Source organism: Notolepis coatsorum (assembly GCF_963971535.1).
Source record: "Notolepis coatsorum genome assembly, chromosome: 3".
In the NCBI taxonomy this organism is placed as follows: domain Eukaryota; kingdom Metazoa; phylum Chordata; class Actinopteri; order Aulopiformes; family Paralepididae; genus Notolepis; species Notolepis coatsorum.
Genome location: NC_140167.1, coordinates 38,823,496 through 38,842,018, shown reverse-complemented (window position 1 = coordinate 38,842,018; position 18,523 = coordinate 38,823,496). Strand labels below are relative to the sequence as shown.

General features: G+C 46.0%; 1 protein-coding gene across 1 annotated transcript in view; it reads right to left on the bottom strand.

Annotated features, from left to right (window-relative positions):
- Positions 1-2,404: 2,404 nt before the first annotated feature.
- The window catches only part of itpk1b (inositol-tetrakisphosphate 1-kinase b), a 67,255-nt gene continuing 51,136 nt past the window's right edge, over positions 2,405-18,523 (bottom strand). Inside the window, exons 6-11 of the mRNA XM_084310865.1 lie at positions 10,705-10,803; positions 10,096-10,136; positions 9,183-9,348; positions 7,377-7,444; positions 7,124-7,286; positions 2,405-5,757 (exon numbers count right to left, since the gene is read on the bottom strand). Coding sequence (XP_084166991.1) covers positions 5,426-5,757; positions 7,124-7,286; positions 7,377-7,444; positions 9,183-9,348; positions 10,096-10,136; positions 10,705-10,803 — 869 coding nt within the window. The 3' untranslated portion in view covers positions 2,405-5,425. The remainder of the gene's footprint in view (positions 5,758-7,123; positions 7,287-7,376; positions 7,445-9,182; positions 9,349-10,095; positions 10,137-10,704; positions 10,804-18,523) is intronic.

The window sequence follows — 18,523 nt, the reverse complement described above, 5'->3', positions numbered from 1 at the left end:
TGCACGCTGGACATCAAGGAGTTGTCAAGTGCAGAGCAAGAGCACGCCAGTCAGTCTGGTGGCCCAGACTGTCGGTACACATCAATCAGCTGGTGGAAAAGTGTGACACATGTTCACAACACAGGGCAGAACGCAGAGAGCCCTTGGTCCCCACACCAGTGCAAGAAAGGCCCTGGCAGCGGGTCGCTACAGACTTGTTCTTCTGGGAGAAAAAGACTTATATTGTGATTGTGGACTTTTTGGGGGGGTGAATGACAATGACAATGGGGTGCAGTTACACAGGGAGAGACGATAGGGGGTGGTATTTTCCCAATGGAGCTCAGAGAGAGTTTGGAGCACTAGCGTGAGGCTCGATTGATGAAATATGAATTCAAATAATAAATAAAAAAAACGACAAACAAACGCTATATAGCGTTGCTGGCATTCAACTGGCAGCATGAACTAACGACATAAAGCGTCCGTGGCACTCAAAGTGTTAAGGGACTGGGAGATGTTTCTTACTAAAAGGGGAAGATGTCCTGTAACTAGGTATTGGCTCGTGTTGCTACACGGACATGTTTATATGTTGCACGGTACTTCCTGACTTAACTGTACAGTCAACGTGATCACATGCTCTCCGTCTCTTATTAATAATAATAATATCTTATTATATGTGAACTATAAGAGTACAATGTTTACACAACAAGGATCACAGCCTCCGGGAGGGGGTGGAGGAGGTCAGATAGGTATTGGGGGACAAGGGCGTGGAGGGATTTGTAAGGATGAGGATCTTATATGAGATACAGAACTTAACTGGGAGCCGGTGGATGAGGGTGGGGGTGATTTGGTGCGGGTGAGTTCTGCACATACTGGAGCCTATCCAGGGTTTTGCTGGGTACCCCAGACAGGACTCCATTACAGTAGTCAAGGCGGGAGGTGATGAAGGCATTGGATGAGGGCCAGAGTCAGTGAGTGAAGGCCAGAGTATGGAGATGTTGAGGTGGAAGAGTGCAGTTTTTGTGACAGACTTGATGTAGGACTGAAAAGAGTGTAAATTCCAGTAGTACCCCCAGGTTGTGGACTTCAGGGGACAGGTGGATGGAGTAGTACATCCAGAAGTAGGCCACAACCATGAGCCGTCTTGTTGGTGTTGAACTCGAGGTTTGATGACAATATTGATGGACGGCTTCGGTAGCAATGAGGGTTCTATAGCTCGCCCTAGGAAAGGGCCAAAGCACCGCAAGAAACTTCAGTAGTTACTTCAGATACATATACCTGAAATATGTGTCTGCATTCTTATAAATCTTGCAACACCCTTGCATCAGCAAGTGAAATTCTCTGGAGCCACCCACCACTGGGGGTAACTATATATCCCATACTGTGTTTGAGTATTCTGATGGAGTTCCATTCCATTGTACACTCCTAAAATCCCATTCAAATGTATTCAGGGGTCTCATGGTCCCTGCTTTGTTGGCAGGAAAGAGGAAACTCAATATCACGACAAACTTGAAATTTAAAGATGCAGAGGCGGCTATGTGGCGTAGTGGGCAAGGCGCTCGCCACGAAATGCTGGAGACGCTGGGCTCGTCAGTTCGAGCCCAGTGCTCCACATTTGCTTTCAGTTTAGCTGGTCGTCCGTACTAATAATACACATTGGCCGTATTAGGGGGTGGGAAACTGATGGGTGGGGATCGGGCGTTGTGGACAGCGACTCCTACAGGTCGGTTGGTGCGCCTGCGCAGTAGAATCAGGAAGTGTCGGGGGCAGCGTGAGCCTCCCACGCGTTACTCCTCGCCACTGAGATCGAGCTGCGCAGGTGAAAATATGCGACTGCTGTTACCTCAAGTACCGGAGGGGACTTGTGCTATGTATGACTTAGTCCACATTGCAGCCGGCTTGTGGGAGGCAAGAAACAGCGTCCATGACAGGGGAGGGTTGAATTGGATGATACGAAATTGCGATGGGAGAAAATATATAAAAAATGGGAGAAAAAGTGGATAAAAAAAAAAAATTAAAGATGCAGTAGGCAACTTCGGAGAAGGTAGCAAGAGTGAGTTTATCTGCCCAGCTGAAATAGACCAAGCTCTGCATCACCTTTCAAGCCCAACAAAGGTTTTCCAGACTCCCAGGGCCACCAGCAGCTTTCCCAGCCTTCCTTGATCGGCAAATGGTTTTGCACATTGTCTATACTTTTTTGACATTGATGCAGGGAGCCGTTTTCCGCAGTGTAGTCCTTTGTAAAGCTAGAAGCTGAAGCATGCACAGTACTTAGTCTGAAGATGTACAAAGGTGGCTGTGAGCCCATTTCACTATGTAGCAAAGCAACTTTTCTACAAATACAAGAGATTCAAGAGTAGAATTCCCCTTTAATTTAACCTCATCAATCAGACAAAATAGGTTAAATGAATTAGTCAATGCAGTCAGATAAGGTTTCACATATTTATGTTTATTTTGCCCTGTTGTTGGTTTGGCCATTTAATAAAAAAAAGGTCACAAATTGCAGATTGATTATTTTCCCCTCACAGGACTGGTACAAAACAACATACTGTATGGATGCAAGCCTATGGGTATGTCTGTTAAATACATACACATGTATTATATAACATATCCGAGTAAACATTCAGGTGGAATTGAGAGCACAATGACTTTAGTTTGTCTAGTCTAGTCTGCAGAAATGACCAAGGGTACGCTTTACCATTTATTTCCCATTTAGAAGCACAATGAAGAATACAACATAGGACATACAGTATAGTGGTGGACAGATATACAGGGACAACCCCCCCCCCCTCTTGGTCCCTATTCCTAGAACCGTCAGACTGGGGAGAAGGATTTGAAAAGGTTCTGCCAACCCTGCCCCTTAAAAGGGAGGGTTTAGGACCCTTAGTTGGAAGCCAGTCCTTTAGATGACTAATCAAGCCCCCCCTGAGGTTAATCAAGTCTTCACAGGTTTTTGTTTGGGAAAATTGGCAATAGCCTCGTGTCAGCATTTTGGTAGAAATACCAGTGCAAGTCAAAAGAGATTCTAGGCATTTGACAAGCAAGTTATCTCAAAACAGTTCCATAATTCTTACTTGCGATTTTGAGGAAAACCATTTCAATCCCCACTGACCTGTACTGGCATTACTAGGCTGCAATCAGTTTATCAAAAACAACAATGTCAAAAACCTTTTAATCGTCCCAAAACAGGGCATGATCAGTCACTAATAGTATAGGCCTATATAAGTCCTAAAACCTCCTTTTGACTCAAGTCCCAAATAGATGCTGGTGAAATGACACTGTTTTCACCGTCACAAGGCAGTTGGACTAAAGAAAACGCTGTCACTTCAGCTCCCCAACTTCCAGACACATGACAGCAGAAATAAAAACAGCTAGAATGTGCTCCTCAGGCAGAGAGAGGCAGCGTAAGAAGAACATCCAAATGTGTTCTACAGCGAGTTGGCAGGTCTGCACTGGTTCCCACTAGATGCCAGGGGAGAGACAACAGTTGCCAACCACAAGCTCATTTATCCCCTTCTTAAGATGGGGTTCGTCGTGCCACTGGACCCAGCATTTCACTAATTCCTCATAAATATCCCTTGTTTGTTCAAAAACATCACTCGCTTCCTTTTATATAAAAACATTTTCCCCAATAAAATCTCAATAAAATAAAGTTGCTCTTTAGTAGATGTCAGGACAAAGATATTAACAAAATAGGAGTAAAAAAGATCTCACAGTGAACATTTGGGAGCAATAACTGGGGCCCCTCAATCATTAACACGTTGACACGATTACAGACACAAGAACAGCAGCTGAAACAGGAGGACTACAGTTCTTGTAGTTAGGCTAAAGAGAACCGAGGAGAGACCGCGGGCAGCTTAATAACAGCTTTTGTTAAGAGTGAAGCTGTGCTGACAGACAGCGCGACACTCCACCTGGTCAGAGGTGCCAAATAAGGCTGAACAAAATCCTTAAGAATCAAGACAATAACAAGTACTCATTTCATGGTAGCAAAAATAATAATTTATACTGATTTAGTTGAATATACAAATACATATTTTACATTAATCTTAGTGGAATAACTTGATTTTTCTAACCAAACAAGTTGAAGGCCCAGAATTTCAGTTAACTTTTAACGGGTCACGATGGGAAAAGAGAGTTCCCCATGCAGATTAAGTTACAGACTTAAAAAATAAAGAAAAAATAAACAGTCCCCCAGTCTGATATCAAGTCATTTTCACTTCAAAAAGGGAATTCACTATCATCACAAGTCCAAGCATTCTTTTCTACACTTTCTAGACTCCACAGAGGTATGTGGAGAGAGACTGGAAACCACTTGAATCATTTCAGCTAAGTACCTCGATGAGCTTTGGAATTCTGAAATCATGGAATTCTTAAAAAATTAAAAGAACACCCACACATACGGAATGTGATTCTTCTATTTCTGCACGGGAGCAGCTCCAACCAGGACCCAAGAAGAAGCAAGAAGATGGTTTTGATTGCATGAACACCAAACACCTGCACCAAACTCAACACTCAAAAGGCCGTTACAAACACTGGTTCAGAGATAGGAACACATGGGTCACATGATCATGGAGACTCTCTTCTCTTTACCACTGACGGATGTTTATATCGGCTGTTGTGTGATTTTCTGCAGAGATCCGCTCTCGCCCGCCTCACACCACACCAAGGACAGTTGTTTAGATGGCACAAACCAAAGACAGTCATCGTTCATTGTACAGGATCATGGGCTCCTGTGGCCAGAGCCATATATAGCAGCTCCAGGATCAGTTAGAGGAGTGTTCAAGTACACAAGCCTATCCATCCCTTCTTCCCCACAGGTTGTACAGAGGACTGTGTTGATCAGAACACAAGACACACATCACTGGTGCTGTCCAACGCAGGAAATGTTAATGTGCCTCTGTGTGTATGATACGAGGGATGATTCATTGACTTCTCAAACCCTGCCCTCCTTTCTAGATCCTCCAATCACAACCGCTGCTTCCCTCAGACAAAAATGAGGAAAGCAACAGCTGTGATTGGAGGATCAAGAAAAGAGGGCGGGTTTGAGATAGGTCCATTGCACATCTAGTGGCTCTTTCTTCAGTCCTGCCATGACCCTCAACAAACCTCATGTGGACCCTTTGATTACAGAGAATTCACAGAGAATAAAAATCAGTGATTAGGCAAAAGTTCCCCCCAAAAAGTTCACATTACAGTACTGTCTGTAAGTCTTATTAGACAAAACAAAATACAAAAAAGGCAAAAAAAAAAAAAAAAAAAGCCAACACCCAATCACCATCATCAATATCTACATAGGAAAAGTTTTCTTTTTGATTACAGATATATTATTATCATCACCATCATTAATATCATAATTATTATGATTATTATTATTCATTAATATTGTCACCGTTATCATCCGTTTCTGTAGGGGGACAAGACGGGGTGGGGGTGGCGTGGGCAGCAGTCATTGGGAGGAGGCCTTGGTGGCTATCGTGGAGACACAGTGCTGTTGGAAGTTTGGGGACATGGCTGAGTTGCAACCCAGTCTCTGTCGGGGGCCCTTCAGACCTCCATCCCCCTCCACGATCCAGGGACTGCCGCCGCCCTCCTTGGCCAGCATGCCACAGCAGCCCGGGGGCGCGGGGCTGGGGCTGGGTACCATGGTGCTGGGGGTCTGTGTGCTAACCGGGCCTTTAGGCTGCTCGCTGGCCGGGGGGCAGTCAGGGCTGTGGGCCTGGAGGACACTGGTGATGTGGTTCAGGAGGTCGTTGAAGAACTCTGGGACGCCCTCGTAACCTGGCAACACAGAGAGATGTGCAATCAACTCCCGTAACGCCCTGTGAAACATGAATAAGGGCTATACAGATACACTTGAGTGGATGGAGAACTTCAATGTTGTGTTTGGAATAACAGTGTTTCAGCGACACAACGCCGTACAGAGGGGAGGTATTTGCCCGTGTTGAAGAGCTGCACAGTAGGATTAGGTGCCAACTGTCATAGGTGGTGGCAGAGAGAGCGTGCAACCTGAGAATGAGGTCGCCATGGCAACAGCCCTTTGCGAAAGTGAGGCCTCACGACATGCCGCTCTTTCCTCAACGGGCTGTTTTCACTGGCAGCGCTTCAGTGTCACATGATGTGTATTTAACCTAATGCTCACCAGGAGGGGCACCGTGACGCAGGAAGAACAAAAGATAGTGACAGAAAACCACCTAACAAACTCAACATGGAGGACGTGAAAGATACAGTGCAATGATGTTCTAATTAAGCTTATTGTGGAATATTAATGTCATGAGTATAATTTTATTTCAGCTTCAGATGTATCATTAGATGGGTTATAAGTGTTTTAAGTCACCCTCTCTGGGTACAGCCAACTCCAAGTAGGCTGAGGGGGCATGGCCTTCTGTTCACTAAACACTGTAAATAATTCCTCTAAGATCCCCTGGGTTCCCTTAAGAACCCATGGCTGAGGGCGGCTAGGTGGTGCAGTGGGCAAGGCACTCACCACCAATGCTGGAGACGCTGGGTTCGCGTGTTCGAATCCAGCTCTCCACATTGTTTTCAGTTTGGCTGGTCGTCCGTACTAATACAATTGGCAGTATTAGAGGGTGGGAAAGCTGATGGGTGGGTCCTGGGCGTTGTAAACAGAAAAATACTCCTACAGTTCGGTCGGGGCGCCTGCTCAGCGAAGGAAGGATCTGGAGGGAGGTAGTGTGACCTTCCACACGTTACACTCTCCCAGTGAGAATCTGAGCTGCCAGGCTGGCTGCCGGCTGGCTGCGCATATGTCGGAGGATAGCATGTGATAGTCTCCGGCCTCTCGGACCAACAGTAGGGGGGGTGCGCAACAACCAGGAAGGGAATTGGGAATTGGCATAACGACTAACAGTGGGATAAGAGAAAAAAATCGGAAAAAGAGGAGGAAAAATAAATAAAACTATGGCTGCCTCAAAGCCCGGTGCCTGTGAGAACCTTTGGGAGCAACGTGTGACTGATGGGCCAATCAGAGCAGCTCGATGTGACTGATGGACCAATCAGAGTAACCGTGTGTATTATGTCATTTTACATCAACATTACCCTTCTGTTAAAAACAGGCTTTTCATTGTACTGTATCTTTACTGTCTTTAACTGTATCTACACCTGTTGAGGAACAAACAACACTTACCAGGAAATGCATTGATGTCAATGACGGCATGTTGGCCTGTTTGGTTGTCGATGATGACGTCGATGCCAAACAGGGACACACCCAGGGACTGTCTCAAGGACCGCGAGAGCTCTCTGATGACATCATCACTGGGTGGTTGGGAAACTCCCTCCACATTCTCCCTCTGTGGCGGAGGAAAATGTTTTTCCTAAGCCCATCATGAATAAAACACATATCACGTCCAGTGGTTCAAGTGTCAGTGCTGAAAACTTACGGAGGTCAGGTGAGAGGAAGATTCCGGCTTGGAGACGTTGTGACTGTTGAAGAAAATGGCTTTCCTGTCTGAAATGGGACAAGAGAGAAACAAGTTCATCAGCATTTTTCATAGGCAGCTCACAAACCCAGAAATACCTGTTACCAATAAGCACTACTCAAACCCGAGCACCAGGGGGCAGCAAAGCCTAATCAGTATTGGGACAGGCCACCAAGATCTTTGAATTGAATGAAACAAAAGCAAAAGGGCTCAACTGAGTTTGCTTTCAATTCATTTAATTTAATTTCAACACCATAAGTCTAAAGAAAGATCAACATCAGCCCAACTCTCCCAAACCCAACAGTGTCTTAGCTGTAGCTGTAGTTTAATTTTCATAGCATCAAAACTGCTAATGATGATAACTTAGTTTTTTATTTTTCCATAGCTATATATCACATTAAAATGGTCTCAGCCAATAGGAAAAAAATTCCATTATGTCCTAAATCCCATATATTCTGCCTTGCCATATTACTGTTATCAAACTGTGATAAGTCACAATTTCTCCATGGTCAGTCATACCCCATCATAGCATCATGAGACAAACAGCCAAACACACCTACTAATTGTACCTCAGTGTGACTCAGTCAGGGGGGGGGGGGGGGTACTTCCAATAAAACGGTGATAAGATGATTTATAGTGCGACGGTGCAAAGAGAAAATGAGATAGTACCTTTACTTCCTCAATCGACCTCACTCATAACGGTTAACGTTTGTACACAGTGTTGGATGATAAGGCGGGTGGGCGGGGGCCAAGCCGGTAATTAATTCCACCGCTGTCCGAATGTGTCCCTGAGCTCCGACCGTAGCGAGGTAATGAAGCGGTAGGGGCCTAGCAGGCAGACGAGACCACATCCTCCTCCCCGGGACCCTGCTGGAACACCACGCCAGCCTCCGAACGCCAACGCTAGCTAAACAGAAAACCGTAGCGGTTCACCCCCCCCCCCCAGCTGCCTGGGGAGCATGTGTGTGGGGGCAGGAGGGTTGGGAGGGTGACACTGTATTTATTTCTGATTACAGGCCCACACAGAGCTTGTTTACACCAACACCCCCCCCCCCCCCCCCCCCAACCCCTCTTTCCATCTCCTGAACTTTACTCGCTCCTCCGACCTCCCTCTGTCCACTGAACACATCCGCGGAAGCAGGTGAGGGCACCGTGTGAGCTGGAGGGGAACAGGTTTCTACCTGTACAGCTGTGGTATGTACTGTAGACGAGCTGTACAATCCCCATCTTTTTCAAGAAGAATAAACCTGTTCTCTTGCAGTATCATCAGGCAAAGCGGAGGGATTTGCAGTGAAGCTGAAACTGGTTTGCATGTGTGGTTTGCATGTGGAGGACTCCTCTCAGTGTTTTATCTCCAAAGAGAGGAGGACAGTGCCGTTAGAGGCGGGATAGTCAAATACGCTACGGGGAATCCTGTGCGAATGCTTCGTGACACTGTATGGAGGAAGGCTACCTGAAAGCGCTTAGAAACTTGGTGGCGTAAAAGACGAAGAGGAAACAATCGCATTTAATTTAACGCCAATAGAAGAAGTTCACCGACCAAGCAGTTCACTTCCACAAATCATGAACAACCCAAAAAAAAATCAACTGCACTCTACGGCACCCTTTTAAAAGAAAAAAAGGGCAGAATAAGACCAATCGAGGGACTATAATAAAGACTTTTATGAGGTATTTTTATTGGGTAATTCAGAGGAGCTTGTACTTCTTGTGCAGCCTGGCCTGTGTGTGTGTCTGGCTGTCAACGGTGTCTGCCTCCCCTCGTCTCACCTGCCGGCCCGGCGGGGAAGTTCTTCAGGGAGGGTCTCTCCACCACGCTGTAGGAGTCCCCCACCACAAACACCTTGTAGAGCACGGCGTTGTGGTTGATGAAGCTCTGGATGACGCACGGAGGCTTCACGTCCTTCAGGTCCTCCTCGCTGAAGATGATGGCCATCTGATGGGGGGGGAGAGAGGAGGAACATGCTCAAATGTTTACACGGCCCGAAGAGAGATGGCTCGAGACAGCGGACGCTCTAGGTTGAAAGGCGATGGACGTTTATTTACGTAATAAAAGAAAACGATATTTAATATGACGACAATGATACATATAAATGTGATTTCAATATCATTTCAAATCTCATTGGAAGAACAGACACACCAGTGTCATAGATGGGAAGCGCATTTCCTGTTAGGAAGGAAGCGCATTTCCTGTTAGGAAGAGCAGCTAACCGTGAGTGAGTTAGTGTACAAGTGAGTTAGTGACATAAAGATGTGCTTTGCATCTAAAATGAAAGTGTTCTAGTGCGTTCAAATGGTTAAAGAAAGTAGAGGTTGTGTTCTTATAGGCGACGTATACATTCGCACCCCAAGTGAAATGGAGTAATGTGTTGGCCGTTGAAAACATTTAACATCAATTCCTCTATGGTTCTTTGTTTGAAGGCTTCAGTTGTTCAAAACCAACTGTCACCCTAACTAGTGGTTAAAACCTAATTGATTAACTCATGTGTGTATAAATGCAGAGCATTTGACCAGACTGACATTGGGTAGGTATTGATTTCAGTCGACACAAATAGACACTAGCCGGTACAGTATTGTGTTTAATTTGGATGTTTGGAGAGTCGAGTTAAATGATTACCCGCTAACGAGGCACAATGTTAGCATCAAGGGCACCAAGTGACCTCTGAACCCTGTAGCCTCTTACCTCATGGGAGTTGGTCCCGTGGGCCACGCGTGTTTTACAAACTGAGGGAACAGAGAGAAGGACAGAGTGAGAGAGAGAAACCCCAACTTCTCCAGGAAAGCAGTTGTGAGATGACTGTGGTGAGGAAGTGACACTCTCTAACACTATGACATCAACCACCACCAGTATACTAAGGCCGGCAACTGTCCCTAGCGATACCATTAGACTATGATTACTATAGCCTGAAATTAGGCAAACTGGAATGAAAAATTTATATATTAATAATGATATTTACATTATTACCACATCAAAGCAGGTGTAAAATGCTTACAATTAACACGTTCATTGTGTTGTATTTGCTACAGCACCAAAAGGAAACGTTCGGCATTCAGCTGTGCCTTAAGAGTCATTTATTGGCTTGCATTGATTGGCTTGCATTGCAAGCACCAAAATCACAAAAAAGATTAGAGAACAAGAAGAGAATTAGAACAAGAACCAGTTTTCATTTCATCTTAAAATTCAAAGATTGAAATGAGTTCTGACAGCTCTACAATATACAGACCCCACTTTACCTCACTGGGAAAGGAACAAGCTGGACATGCAGTGTATGATTGAAGAGCGCAGACTTACTGAAGGGGAATGTGAGTCCGTGTGCCTCGATCTGCTCCAGTGTGTCTGGACCGCACTCTGTGTTGAGCACCATGAACGGAGGAGAGCAAATCCTGTCATCTGATAAAACAGAAGACACACGAGAGAGAGAGAGAGAGAGAGAGAGAGAGAGAGAGAGAGAGAGAGAGAGAGAGAGAGGTTCAGTGGGTTCAAGAGAGCTTGAACATTTATTTTATCCAAGCTGCATGAAGTCAGCGAAGAGTCACAATTAAATAGTAACATTGCAAGTCAAGACGGTCTGGCCATGGGACTTGAAAAGGAATTCACTCAAGATCTGACTTGCGTGGTTAGTACTCTAGATGGATCACATTCACACTGCATTTTAAAAGGATGCCATTGAAAGCTGAATGTAGGCTGAACTCTCACTCCCGGATGAAGTGTGTGCCAGTTCCTCTCTTACCAGCCTTACTCTACCACATTGCAAAGATAACACACACCACATCCTATTGCAATCTACTGAAAGAGACCCAGAAGATGTCGCCTGACATTACTGAGCAACACACGCACACGCCTTGTTCAACATCATTTGTCTTTCATTCCAGCAGTAGAGACAGACACACACAGCCCCAGTGGACACCTGAGGGAAGGGCATGGAGGATGACTGTCTGCCGTTCACAGAAATAACACAGGAAGCTGCCAAGCCTGTCTGCTCCTCCCAGACAGCAAACACACACACGTCACACATGCACACAAACAAGGAAATACGTTGAAATCAAGACACATGATGCCATGGGGAACCACAAACACCAGTTAAACCAGCTCAAATAGAGGCCTTAAGACATAACTCCTGTCCCTTTACAAACGCAAAGCTCAAGAGTCGTCCCACAGGCCCAGTGAGACAGGTGTGTCCAAGTGTTGACCTTCAGGATCAGGGTCTGTTGTTGGTTCAAACAGAGATGGAACAAAAACAAACATTCTGCCACATAGACAGATTTTCTTCTTGTCTCAAACATGTGTTTTGACGTCACGTCCGTCAGCGGTCCGGTCGGCCCACTCCAGCGATAAGACAAGACTTCCTACGAGAGGCTCTGCCACTGCGGGAAATAACAGGCAAACATCCTGTAGCTCAATCATACCACATCAGGCCCTATTGTGGGGCCCATATTAATGTTCTGGCCCATGCAATTTCCTTCTCTGCGGTATCCGCACGGTTGATAAGGCAGCTGTTCTGCGATATCGCCACAGGAAATCAGCGAGCGGGCCAAACCAAGCGCTGGCAAATTGCTAATGACAAAAACACAATAGAAACATGCCAATGTTTGTGTTCTGCAGTGCAGCGCCCCCCCCCCCTGCTGAGGTCAGGAGAATCGCGCACACACACGCACGTGCATATAGATGATGACTTGCTGTTCTGACCATGAGCAGCTGATGCAGGGGGGACTCTGGGAAGCCAACATCTTTGGCTACGAGAGTCGAGCCGTGTGGGCCGGCTTCCTGTTTTGTTAGCTCTGCTGAAAATTGAGACTGGCACTACTCTTGTGCGTACAACATCCCCGAACCATAGTTCCCTCGTAAGAAAATGCCAACGAGACGGTAACGGAACATGCCAGAACCGTCCTTGCATTAAAGCGGAAGTAATTTATCGCCCAAAGAGAACGAGGAATTGAACCATAGCCCTCAACGCAAGCCGAGGGCGAGGCGGATCCAGCAGTTCAAAGAGCACAAACTGTAACGTTCTGATCAGCAGGCTTTACTCTCTACAACTTGTCCGCCTGTTCCCCTGCGTTGCTGGGACTGTGCCAGTGGTCATCAGTCAGTTAGGGGAGTGAGAGGCCCGGAGGGTTGATCCACACCGTCACAACAGTTTCACCAGGTACACGAACAGAAGAAAACAAATTATAGAAATAAAATGAATAACCCCCCAGGGGAGAAAACAACTCTTATTACATCAGATGTTCCCAAAGAACTTTAGACTTAAGTGGCTAAACCCTGTCCCAACTGAAAACATCAAACAACCCCAGGTTGTCTAATAAAGAGAGTTGGTGGGTGTGAGGGGGGTAAAGAGAGTATAGTCGCCGTATAGACAGGCCGACCGTGACAGGGGGGGGGGGGGGGGGGGGGGGGGGGGGCGATCAATCTCCGACTCTGTATAAACACGGCATGCTCTCCACAGACCTACCGGAGCCGAAGGATGGCGTTTACAGGACGCTCGGCTCACAGCAGCAATACCAACTGGCCTTGCGCCCCGGGGGCTGCTAGGAATGTATAGGGAACAGATTCCTCTCCTTGATGGATACGTAGGTCTGAACACCCCGGGATTCCAATTCCACATTCGCCGTGGTTTGATCCATTAGGTGCTGACGATAACAGCCCATTAGGATGCTGGGACTGTAAGTATTACTGTGACCTTAACATTGTTTCAGGCAGCGGGCTGAAGCCTCTGTGTTGCTATTTAGGGCTTGTTTCCTAGAAACACCGGCCTCTCTCCCACCGACTCTCCCTCTCGAGGCAGCAGCAGTGTTTTCAATATTTCTTATTGAACACCAGACACTGCGTGCCCTGCGCGTAAACGCTGTGATTCTTGATATCCCCGCTGGAGAGAGAGAGGCTTACGCTCCAAATTACAATTATTAAATAATTTATTTTGAAAAAGAAATCATTTGATTTGTATCCTCTTAATAAGGTAAAGTCTGCATGCCCTCCTTTGATGTAATGGAGTTCTTTATCCATTAATTCAAACGGAGCCGGGCTCGAGCCTCGTCTTTGTTTACAAGAACTCCTTTCTCTCAGAAGTGGAAGGAATACCCTTGAAGAACAGGCCGAACGAGAGAGAGATATTTCACTTAAAATGGGATGGCTTGACAACTGTTGCCATCTATGAAAACAGTCGGAGATATCAAAGCTTGCATTATCAACAGAAACCAGTGGATTCCATCCACTTATGTCAACAGCTACCCTGCTCTGGTGCGTGGGGGGGAAACACAAAACCCCAGAGTTGGGACAACAGAGCTTAATGGTTCCAGTGAGCGGGAACTATGAGTCCACTGAACCAATCCATTAGCGCCCTTTTTCCATGCAAGCCTACGGACTACTCCACACAACACCATCTGACAGTTCCAAGGCCTCCTGGGTCAGGACGAGATGGAGGGACCAGTGGAGGTCAGCAGAACCATCCAGGCTGCACCTCTACATCAATGACCCTCTGGACGTCCCTGGTCAGGACTTGCCCCGGAAGCAGTGGACAACCCTCAACCGCCTAAGGACCGGCGTTGGACGCTACGGCGCCACAATGAAGAGGTGGGGCCTAAAGGACAGTGCCTCATGTGAGTGTGGAGCTCCTGCACAGACTGTGGAACATATCATCACCAGTTGCCCTAAACACCGGCCACCGTATGGAGAACGCGGTCTGATGGAACTGGACGATGAAACGTTGGCCTGGCTTGCCTCAACGGAGCTGCAGGTCTAAAGACACACGCCAGAAGACGATCCATTAGCGCGAGACAATGGAGACATACCCCCCCCGTCTTGTCTGCTCGCCAATGTCGCCATTAAACAGACCCCTTAAAATTACTTAATTCTCCCGCTCATGTTTAGTTTCATTTAAACAAATCGGGGGACAAGCTAAAATTACCATGGCTGGGGCTCTCTGACATCATGAATAACACTCAGGAGAGTAGGGATGGGTACCAAATCCGGTACTTTTAAGGGTATCGACCGAATCACATCGGTACTACCGAGTACCGATTCACGTGAGATCCACTGGTGCCAAAAGAAAAAAAGAGAAAGTCTGATGACGTCAACGTTTTGTTTACCACGAAAGGAAACATATGAAGTGTGCCGCACGTTCACGTCAACATTCACACGCGCAATACACGCTTACCTAGGATTTGACTTGATTCAACAACAACAAAGCAGTCGGGGCAATGGCAAGCTGAAAACTGTCTCAAGTGTGGTTACACTTTAGAAAGCTAGATGCAGACAACGCTCGCTGGAATATTATATATATATTAACAAATTGTTCTAAATAAATAATAATGATAATAAATTATTTGAAGTTTGGATTTTTTCTTTTTACAACAGAGGTAGGTAGATTACATTTTTAGACACTAAAGTACCGAAAAAAGGTACCGTTGGGTACCGGTATCGATTCAGGAGAGGCTACATAAGGTCCGCCTTTTCCCCCCAAAAACTCACACACACACCTCGAGTGCTTCCTCTCACCGAGTGCTATTCTGAGCCACTGGGGCCGCTGGGCATGGCAGCAGCTCTGTGGCCTTTGCTACTGGGTTGCCTTGGCAGCTTGAGCTGCTCCAGGACTCTATGGTCTCCCCTGATAAGAAGGAGGAAGTGGTGGTGCCAGAGAGAGGGGGAGAGAGTGAGACAGGAGAGAGAAAGAGGGGAATTATAAAAAAAAGAATGAGAGAAAAAGAGAGGGTGAGACAAAGAGAGAGAGAGAGGAGAGAGAAAAAGAGCAAGACGGAGAGAAAGAGTGAGAGCAAATGAGGGGGTGAGACAAAGAGAGAGAACATTGTGGACTTTCCACTTGCTCGCTCTCCCGTCTATACAACTCTCCCATTCCACCCCTGACTACAGCTCTCCAACTCCTCTGACGAGGGCCAGCTCTTTTTGTTGATTGAAGAAACTAAAACCTTAATCCTACGGGGCACAAACCGCTTTTTCTCCACTCATAGTGACGCGATCTAGGATTATAAAGGCTTACAGTTTGTGCTTTAAGTCGAACCAATCAGGATTGGTAAGAGAAGGTCGGAACACAGGCTAAAGTATAAGCAGGAAGCACCACTTGCAATTACAGTACTTCTATTTAAAAAAAGCTTTGTATAAATGCAATGAGCAACACACCTTCCTCCTCAAATCATAGACACACACAGTCACAGTCACACAGGAATGCAGCTTACAGTCTCAGTTACGTAATCACCATTCTGTCTGTTTGGACAAAAATATGTCTTCTTTGCCATTCTAACTACTGACACCGTTGACAATGTGCAACATTCATCATGGTCTCTGATCCATTCCTCGGGACACAAGACAGCAGCGCCTCTCACGCTAGGGTCTGACAGTAATACAGTATACCAAGGTATTTGAAAATAACGATGATGGTATTTCAATACCGTTGTATAATTTCTGCTCCGTATCTATTTAATACAATGATAGTTTATAAATGCCCATTTAGTCCCAGAATATATACGGTCATCCCTTTTTGGATGGGTTGTGTGTCATGTGACCACAGTGTGCCTTGCGGAGTTTGCGAGACCCACGTGTGGAATATTGACTAGCCGAGTGAAAGCTAATCTCACTGCCAAGACAACCTAACTGCTCCCAACACTCATAGCAGCCCTGAAACCGCTGCCCTGAAACGCCTGTAAACAGACTTTTGGATGCTCTGGATTTCTATTCCACTTGTGAAACATGGATTCTCTACTCCAGACACTAAAGGCCGACCCCTGGACTGTGTGCTTGCCCCAACAAAAGACTTTGCTACAGACGGACCACTTGGAACAACGGCCTATTGTCTCCCTGGGCACCCTCATGGACCCAAGCCATGTGAGCCCCTGGCTCAACCAGAACAACATGGTAGTTCTATCCAACTCTGTAATCACGACAATCTGGTGCTGTATAAATCCTGGTATAGTTTTAGAATACCAAACGAGCTATGCTGCACTAGCCCACTCTGAAGGTCTTTGTGTAACGGCAGGCTAAAATGCTAAGCGAAATAGCTAATGCTAGAATTTAGTTGGAGTGGTCTGCATACGCTCACTATTCCTGGCATTCTACATTTGATGTAACCTGGTAATATCATACCCTGGTAATATTTGGGGACTGTTTGGCAATCTTTTAATGTAATTAATGACTAAAAGCATGCTTTATTTGTCATGTTACTGAAATAATGTTGGGGTCTGAGGTCAATTAATATTTCTTGGAGTGAAGCGTTTGTTATCGCAGGCGAACGTGGGTAGAGTAAATGTGCTGTCCATCGTTATCAATGCTTGGGTTGAGTACAAGCTGTAGTGGAGATAGAATTGTAGAGATATAATTTATTTAGTTATCACCAAGGTTTATCATGAGTAAATGTGTCTTTCACAACAGCCAGTGCCTCTACATGTGTGACAACGACTTATCTGCAACTAGCGGCTCTGCACTTTTCACAACTCAAATATTTTATTTATATATTTTTTACAAATACCGCTGGCAAGTGTACAGAACATAGTTGTCTATGTTACCTGGTAATACCGTATACCCTGGTAATATTTGGGAACTGATTAATGGTATGAAAAAATGTATACCACACACACACACACACACACACACACACACACACACACACACACACACACACACACACACACACACACACACACACACACACACACACACACACACACACACACACACACACACACACACACACACACACACACACACACACACACACACACACACACACACACACACACACACACACACACACACACACACACACACACACACACACACACACGGTTTACATTCTCTGCCATGAACGGGGGTGAATGAATAGCGGATGAGTCACAGGTGTGTTTACACTGTGCTGGGGAGAGAATGTGCTCCCGTTGCTAACATCCTGTCATCATAGCAGCGCTCGCTTCCAGGCATGACGACCCCCGGCCACTGAGCAGCATATGGGTCCAGTGACTGGGCTGTTTGTGCTGCTGACCGCGCAGATGACATCCTCCATCTCACTTATGAGGCTCTGATCCCATCAGACTACTTGTACATAAAGCCAGGTTCACACAGGGTTCAGTCTGGAGAGAGGAGAGGTGCTGTAGTCACAGAATTATGATATTAGCCCTACGCTCCGCAGTGTGAATAAAACATCTGCTAGGAAGCACCAAACAATATCTTTCAAGTGAAAGGAGACATCCAGGGCTGCCGTTCGTCAACCAACTGTCTCTAGAGCAAAGACAGAGATCCTGACAGTTACCAAGCCTCCGCTCCTTCCCCAATTGGCGGCAGCTGTAGCCCATAGATTAGTTAAGTGTGATTGCGGCCGGAATGTTGTTGGTTCGATGCCCGGACCGGCAGAAAAATCTGGGTTGGGGGAAGTAAATGAACAACTACCTCTGAAATACACTTGAGCAAGGCACTTACTGGTCTCTGTGACAAGTGTGGTAAGAACAATGCTGTCCGACAGCCACACACTGCCATACCTTAATCAATATCTTCTAATACAACGTTGTCCCTGACCTGAAGAATGTCCAAGACCCAAATGTTGCCTCAAATAATACTGAGCGAAGTGATAACAGCGTGCAGGTGTCCTTACCTCTGATAACAGCTAGGGGGAAAACAGTCAAAGCCTTTTAACAATAGGTAGGTACACTAAAACAATTGTAGGTTTTTAACAATAGGCCACTAAAACAATTGTTAAAATAGGTAGATATTATACCCTATTAACACTTTCGGGGCCATTCACGTATATATATATACATATACATATATATATACATATATATATATACGTTATTTGATAGTTTTCCCTTTTTTTCTCGATTTAAATATCCTATTCAATGTCAGGGACCTGTATGTTGCCGTTAAAAGGCATACTGGGACTCCGAAGGTGCAGTACCGGCCAGATCCTGCTAGTAGGCAGTATCGAGAGTGCAGTAAACCCTGTTCCAGACCGGGTGTAACACTCAAATGTCTCCGGACGGACTTTTCTAGTAATGAGAAACCTAGGGCGTCACTCGATCGCATTGAATCGTTTTCGGGAACCCCAATCCATATGTTGTGGTGGGTTATGTCGTGGACCAGATGGGCATAGGATGGACCAGATGGCGATCAAATA